Here is an 8,094-nt window from a genome sequence, read left to right as displayed (position 1 = left end):
GAATGTTCCCCCTTCTTTTACACCTCTTGACCTTTGACCTTTGACCCCCAGCTTCGACATCCCAACTCGTTTTCGGATTACACCCCCCCCCCCAATATCGTGACCGTACGTCGAGCGGTTAAGATTTGTGCCCAACTGTTGACGGACGCACGGACAATCATGCGATTCTACAAGCTGCATCTGACTATGTCAGATGAGCTAAAAACGTTCACATTATTTTACAATAGAAAGTGAAATTGCGAATTACAGATAACTGGCACACGTGAACATCACTGATAGTAATTTATTACATAGGAAACGCCAACACACAATTTTGTGACACGACATTATTATAATACAAATCATATTCGCACACATTTGCATGTTTGCGTGAAGATTTCAGGCTAGCATACGACAATAAGAACATAACTAAAGTATACATCAGTATCTGGAGAAATCCTCACATGTCCTCATCTTCAGATTCGTCTGACTCTGCCAAAGCCTCCTAAAGCAGATTAAAAATCAAATAAAATGAGAAATATTCTATCTAGCTTTAAACTGGCATGACATATAGGTAAGACTATGATACAGCCTCATTCAGTACTTTTGTTCAGCCAGATTTCAACTTGGTCAATGCAGTCACATGTTTTTCAGAACTGACATCATACTGTCATACACCTGTTATTCAGTTTAAAATAATATATGGAAGTGCAGGATTGAGACGCGATAGATCAGTAAAACAAACAGGTAATGTAGTACCCATAAATATTGTAAGATTTTACCTTGGCGTATTTCTCAGCCTCTGCTCTAAGGTCATCTGGCACACGCTCATGCTTTCCTCCAGTCACTGCACACAAAGAAGATCAAACTAATTTCTCGCAAGCAGAAGGATGACACATCGTTAACAGTTGGCAGTTTACATCACATGCCAACAAGTTTAAACTATTCATGGAAATTTCAATAGTAAAATCTTCATGATTTACTCAATAAATGTAAACTAAATCAATCTGCTCATAAAGAAGTCATAAAGAGTCTCATGAAGAAATTGTTTACTGCAAGTCTATGCAGCGAATTTACATAAATCCATACAGTCCAGAACTCAGTGGAAAAAATACATGGGGGCGGCGGGCGATTTCGCCCCCGAAATGCCAAAAAGAGCCCCCGAAAACATGATATCGGGGGCGACCCCAAAAGAAAAGGTCGCCCTGGAAATTGATTGTCCAGGTCGGTCCCGCACATTGCCACTCTCGCTCGGCGTTGCTGCGCTGCGATGCCTAGGCCTCTGCCGCTAGCGGCAGCCAGTTCCACGGCGCGGTAGAATTCATGGTACGGTGTGACTGTCAAGTGTTTATCATTTAAGTATGCATGTGTGTACTGTACTATATTGCATTCAATCAAGCGCGCGCCGCCGCCCGCGCGTATATACGTGTGTGCCTGTGCGCGTGCTTGCGTGTGTGCGTGCCGGTGTGCCTGCGGGCGTGCTTGCGTGTGTGCCTGCGCGCGTGCCGGTGTGCTTGCAGGCGTGCGTGTGTGCGGGTGTGCCTGCGGGCGTTCCTACGTAGACCCGTAGGACCATCGACCCATAGGATTATAGAATGGTAATCCATGGAAAATCCTAATGAAATTCACACGTATATTTTTCCCTGCCGGCACACTCGTGTGTCATTCCCGATTGTAGCTTTTTCGTCAATTCCCCGAAAGAGTTTTGCTGTCGCTCTCTCATAGTCCAGCAATGCCAACCCTAGAGCTACATTTTAGTAGTGATTAGTACCACGCTGAAACAATCGTGCCCCCCCCCTCGTACTTCAATCAATGCCACCCCTGCCAGCAGGCACGTACGCAGTGTCGATGTGCACAGCCCATGGAAAGTCGCCTTGGAAAGTGGAAAAAGAGCCCTGGAAAATGAAAAAGTAGCCCCCAAAATTTTGGGGGGTTTGCAAAGAGAGCCCCAGAAAAAAAAAATTTCACTGCCAGAACTCTGTACTTACTTTCACCAACCCAACTTAGTTCCAATTCAAATGCTTTATCCTTTACTTCATCGTGAACTACGTGTATGCTAGAGAAGAACAAAGCTATTTTAAGAAACATTGAGCAGGTACAAAGACTGAACAGCGCAATGTAATTTGTACCATTTTAGAAGGCAAGGTGCATCTAGTTTATCTAATGTAAAGCCAAAATTATGAAATAAAAGAATGAAATCTGGTATCTTTATGTACATAGTGTTACATTATTCTACAATAAAAATAATCATTTAAAAGCTGAACATAACACAAATAAAAAAGCGAGTGTTAAAATCTCGACTAACATTTTTGCAGCTTCTTTCACTAGCTCTCTGCAAGTCATTTCCGTCATCTGTAATGCATAATCAACAAGAATGTTACAAACAATACAAGGTACAGCATCGCTACCAGTTTTATCTGGTTCACTGTAAAGTCAATTAACCATTTTGTTTAATCAAGTGCCGCAGAGCGACAGCGCTCAACTGACGTGTACTGTAGCCGGGCATTTTTCTGATAAACTGACTGGCAACCCAATCAAGTGCGCCCTCCCGCCACCGCGTTGATAGGCTTTGCTATACCGGTAGTACAGTAATAAAGATATAGCTGTGTAACTTTAATGACTTCGATATATCAACGTTATCATGGATATGCGTCGAGCGCGAGCGTAGTGGTGGTGGTGGTGGTTGGGGGGCTCTAATAGCAAAAGCAGTTCAGTCCTTTGTTAACAGTCAACAAATCCATGTTTAACCCTCCTCTTGAGGGTCAAAAGGTTATCAGATACTTACTCTTCGCATGTCAGCGGAAAGTAGATTTCATTGTCCTTTCAATAAAGTGATAACAAGTGCCGCGGAGCGACAGCGCTCATCTAACGTCTACTGCGGTGACTCTGTGGTGGAGTGGTGGGATTCTAGTAAACCCTGTTAGTCCCCAAATTGTCACATACAGCGCCGAAACAGTGGAACGAGGCACTAGGATGGTATCAGGAACCTTCTCAAAGAATGTTCTGTTGATTGTTATTGAAAGTTTGCCACAGATGGCGCGTCACGTTTAAGTGTCTAAGATAAAGATGGAAGCTCCCATCGTCGTAGCTAGCAACAACTATTGCAAGACAGAATAGGTAAGAACTCATAGCCATATTACCTAACGCAAGCCTACGAGGTTTGAATAGAAAGCTGTCACTCTGTAACTTAATTAACACAGGCAAAAACTACAGCAGTAGCTATCACCACCGACCGATGCAGCTGTAGCGGCCGACTGCAGTGGCATAAGTTACATATAACACACCTGACTAGATACAGTAAGCCATAGAAATTATAAACGATTTAAGGGCAATAAACCTTCTCAACCAAAATTTTAGGGGCTTTGAAATTTCACTGCGACATTGTAGCCTCATACATCCAGGCGCAATGTATAGATCTCTAGCAAAGCCGTGAAGTCAAATTCTTTCTAACAGTGAAGCATAATCCATCGTTTAACGCCTCCTCTTGAAGGGCAAAAGGCTATCAACACTTACCTTCGCATGTCAGCCAGAAAGTAGATTTCATGGTCCTTTTCAATAAAGGCCATAAAAATGCTAGGTCACCCGCTGAATACAAAAAAGTGTTTCATCGCTCCGATCAGACATGTCTCAGAAAATGTCTAAAAATCTTGCCTTGTCCGGCCATTGACGCTTTGACTGTGACCTGTTCGCCAATTTCGCAAGCAGTGATAGGCTTTTCCTACCATGATGCTTATCACCACCGACTATCACGAGCCAGGGTCGAGCCGTTTAGATTTGGCCGAATTCTGCATTTGCTCCCTATACCTAGAGTTAGACGGAGGGAATGTTCCTCTTTTTAACACCGCTTGACCTTGACCCCACTCGACATCCCAACTCGTTTCGCATTACCCCCACAGCCCGAATATCGTGACCGAGTCAGCGGGACGGCCGACATGAACGGAAATCATGCGTTCTACAAGCTGCATCTGACTCGTCAGATGAGGCTAAAAAATTAAGAGCGTAGTCAGCCGCTTGAGATTTGTGCCGCAATTCCGTATTCTCCCTATACCTTAAAGCGTAAGGGGGAAATATATTCCGCCGTCCAATTGACACATCTCGACCTTTGACCCTTGACCCCCCAAATTCGACATCCCGATTCTTTTTCGCGAACCCTCCGACGTCCCGAATATCAAGACCGTACGTCAAGCAGTAAAGATTTGTGCCCAACTGTTGATGCACGGACGGCCGGATGAACAATCATGCGATTCTACAAGCTGCATCTGACTTCGTCAGCTGAGCTAAAAACAGCTTGTTACAGCTACAGTACTAGTAAAATTAGAATGGGCCAATATATGTTAATAATCCATGGAATGGGTGTATATGCAAATGCTACAAACAGATACACATCATTATATTTAGAAATCAGAATAAGCTAGTGATGAATTAAATACTCATAAAATAAATTTAATGTGGGTATAACATTTGTACAAGAACGTTTACACTATTATCTTAATACAAATATAATAATCAAAAGCATGCAACTCCTTAGTACCTTCAGTTTTTCAATCTCCGTTTTTGCTGCTTGTCTCGCCTTTCCAATTGCAATACCATAATATCCCTAATAGATTGTAAAAAAAGTAGAAACAGTTGTTAACTAACCTTAATGAGTCCTACGAAAATAATATAGATCTTGCACAATACCCTCTACATATATATTTCTACATATATTTTATGCTCTTTATTTTATTGCCAAGTTTTCACTCATATTGATTTGTCTCTCACTTGGTATTTCTCATACATTATATTACCACTTTATATTATCCAAAGACATCCAAAAATAAGTAAACAACATTGGGGTTAAATTTAGCTTTATGTTGCTCATTTGTCAATTTACCTATATTATCATAACAAATAATTGAAGGAAATAAATTATATACGTTCACATAAATGTGTGGATAATACCAAAACATGCATGCGCTTACCATAGCAACTCCAGATGGATCAACCATGTACATCTGTGGGTTCCCATCCTCATATGAACCAATTACGATACTGCAACCATAGGGACGGACAGCGCTGTATAGAGTGTAGGCATGCATGTACATTGACATTCTATCTGCCATCGTCTGCAACACAAAAGAAATACCAGTAACAGACTACTAAATGGAAAGTAATGGAAGTACTTGTGTACTTGTACAATTGAGATGTAGAATAAGAACTTTTGGTAGTGTCAGTGATTTCGCTTTCACCTTCAGTGGGATGGATGAACCATAATCCATCCTGTAGTTCGAGGCCTCAGTGCGTGCCACGTCTACAAGGCTCCTGCCATCAGACAGTAGACCAGCCATTGCCTAAACAGAAAACACAAACCAGGATAAATCATTTCAAATTAATTGTAGATTGTTAATGAATTGTAATTAGATGTATTAGATATGGTATAGTTGATTGATTGGTAGTTTTTCTGCCATTAGACATTATGCTACAGTTGTTAGTTTGTATTTACATGCAATTACATAATGCTTACGATTCCTATGTGTGTATCTAGGTTGTGTATACGTTTGTTAGTTTGTATTTACATGTAATTACATAATGTTTACCATTCCTATGTGTGAATCTAGGTTGTGTAATACGTTTGTTAGTTCCTGTTCTCATACAGACTTGGACAGGATGAATTTTCAACAGCAACATACAACCTACCATCCTTGCCCCTGATTGCAATTGCAGTGCTATACGAAATAAAAAGTACATTAGTTAAACAAGCACACCAATCAGCAAGAGATAGCATCACAATAGGAGAAGTTAAAAGAAATGACACATTACTTCTTATTGTATTTAAATATATAGACTTCTATTGAATAGACCAGAAAGTGCCCCTGTAATCCATTGTAGCTTGTCATTATTTATTATAGAATAAATAATTTGATTACAAAGTTAATATCAGGTAATGATTTATATTACTAACTTGTAGCAATTAAACATACAAATTAATGAAACACACCTCGCTGTTCTTCTAACAGCTTTGAATTGCATATTCTACTTGGAATAGCTCTGCCATACTGGTGGAAAATTGATGATGCGACAACATCATACTGAAGACAAAAACAAACAAAAAAAAGTTTTGAAATTATTACATAAATTACTGACAACCACCTTGCTTTAAATGACCTCTTATACTATCCAAAGTGTTATATCAACACAACTAATTGAAGTAGCGAAAATATATAATGTAAACAACATATTTATAAATCAGAATTACTAATTTTTTTCATTATTTAACATGTTTTCAGTTCCTACAGCTTCAGAACAGCGCAAACACATCAGCATCCTTCGACATGGATTCGTAATAAATATTTCAAGAAAATAAATGTGTTTCTTCTAACTGGACGCTACCTACCACTATTTTCCGCGATGTAAACGTAACCACACATATATTTGTTTGGGCCTAACTTCAAGTTGCACACGTGAGGATATATAGCACCGAGGATGACGCGCAAGGAGTCACCCGAGTCGGCGATTTTCAGGATTGTGACCACTTCTCCAGTTTTAACTAGCTACTAAGCTGCAAGTAGAATTGATAGTCACTAGTTAGTGTATATAGAGTTAAATCATAGCTGACCATAATGCTGACACTGAGAGTAGTCATTGCCAGTGTCTTAGACTATGTTTACATTGCTATTACAGAGATAAAAGCTGTAATTTTACATGGTCATACCAAACCACAACAGATTAAAAATTCTCAGTTATAACAGAACCATATTTTATTATCTTCAGAAATTCACTTTCCCATCTTTGGTTAAAATCTCACAGCCTTGAAATAAAGGTGAAAAACGACAATTTAACTAGATCTTATTTTATTTTTTAATATTAGATTTTATGCACTTGGAATGGTTGATCTGATTTGATTGCTTCAGTGTAAATCCCTAGAACGGGAAGACTGTTACCGTAGCATATCGTTCCCTAGCGCCATGAGAGAGTGTGAACCAGAGATACGCGCATGATAAAAAAGGTAGAAGCTCTAGTATATCTTTGGGTGTGAACGGTTCTACCAGTATGTGTATGGGCGCAGGTTTGAAGCTGAAACAGATCATAAACCGCTGATCGCTATTTTCAGTAAAGCTCTAAATGACTGCCCAGCTAGATTACAGAGACTGCATTTGAGATTGCAAAAGTACAATTGTGAGCTAAAGTTCAAACCAGGTAAACTAATGTTTACAGCAGACATGTCCCGCAATTATCTACCAGACACAGGTGATACCAGTTTTGAAACTGAAGTAAGTGCGCATGTTGTCAATGTCATGAAGCATATTCCCGTAGCTGATAGAAAGCTAGAAGAAATTCGAGTGGAGACTGACAAAGATGAGACAATGAATGAACTTAGAGAGGTAATTCTGAAAGGCCAGGGTGGCCTAGTGATAAGTTTAAATGCCCAGAGATATTGAATCCTTATTGGAACTTTAGAGATGAATTGACCGTGACTAACGGCATCATCATGAAAGGCAATAGAGTGGTTGTCCCACAAAGCTTGAGAAAGTCGATACTTGATAAAATACATGCAGGTCATATGGGGATGGAAAAGTGTAAGCAAAGAGCTCGAGATTCTGTGTATTGGCCTATGATAAATAAGGATGTTGAGCACAAAGTTAAGATGTGTGATGCGTGTCTGACTTACAGAGACAGGCAACAAGCCGAGCCTCTGAGTCCACATAAAACACCGGGGGGTCCATGGCAAAAGGTTGCCACAGATCTATGTGTATGTGATAAAAAGGACTACCTGATAGCAGTTGACTGTTATTCCTGCTATCCAGAGGTGGTAAAGATCAGCAGTCACACAAGCAGTGCAGTAGTAATGGGGTTAAAGAATCTGTTTTCGATACATGGTGTACTCCAAGAGGTATTTTCTGATAATGGTCCGTGTTATGATTCTGAGCATTTCAAGAAGTTTGCTAGGGAATAAGATTTTAACCATACAACGTCCAGCCCACACTACCCAAAGTCGAATGTCCAGGTACAGAAGACTGTTCAGATTGTAAATGAAAGTGTCAATGACACTGTAGCTCACCACAAAAAAGGACACAAATGAGTGAGTGAGAAGAAGTCAGTTTTAATTAAGCAACCATCGTCGTACATTATAGAAAC

The 8,094-nt window shown here is 40.1% G+C and overlaps 1 protein-coding gene across 5 annotated transcripts in view; it reads right to left on the bottom strand.

The window, feature by feature from the left end:
- Positions 1-267: 267 nt before the first annotated feature.
- LOC106807067 (proteasome subunit alpha type-3-like) overlaps positions 268-8,094 on the bottom strand; it is a 17,569-nt gene continuing 9,742 nt past the window's right edge. For 3 of the 5 annotated variants that reach the window (XM_014809298.1, XM_014809299.1, XM_014809297.1), the window contains exons 4-10: positions 5,208-5,309; positions 4,941-5,084; positions 4,511-4,576; positions 2,249-2,331; positions 1,968-2,035; positions 762-826; positions 268-484 (exon numbers count right to left, since the gene is read on the bottom strand). In XM_014809298.1, coding sequence (XP_014664784.1) covers positions 440-484; positions 762-826; positions 1,968-2,035; positions 2,249-2,331; positions 4,511-4,576; positions 4,941-5,084; positions 5,208-5,309 — 573 coding nt within the window. In that variant the 3' untranslated portion in view covers positions 268-439. The remainder of the gene's footprint in view (positions 485-761; positions 827-1,967; positions 2,036-2,248; positions 2,332-4,510; positions 4,577-4,940; positions 5,085-5,207; positions 5,310-8,094) is intronic. The other 2 variants (XM_014809301.1, XM_014809300.1) reach the window with 1 other exon arrangement.

The sequence above is a fragment of the Priapulus caudatus genome, unplaced genomic scaffold (genome assembly GCF_000485595.1).
Source record: "Priapulus caudatus unplaced genomic scaffold, Priapulus_caudatus-5.0.1 Scaffold193, whole genome shotgun sequence".
NCBI lineage: Eukaryota > Metazoa > Priapulida > Priapulimorpha > Priapulimorphida > Priapulidae > Priapulus > Priapulus caudatus.
Note: the sequence above shows the minus strand (reverse complement) of the source record. Positions and strands in the feature narration are given on the sequence as shown.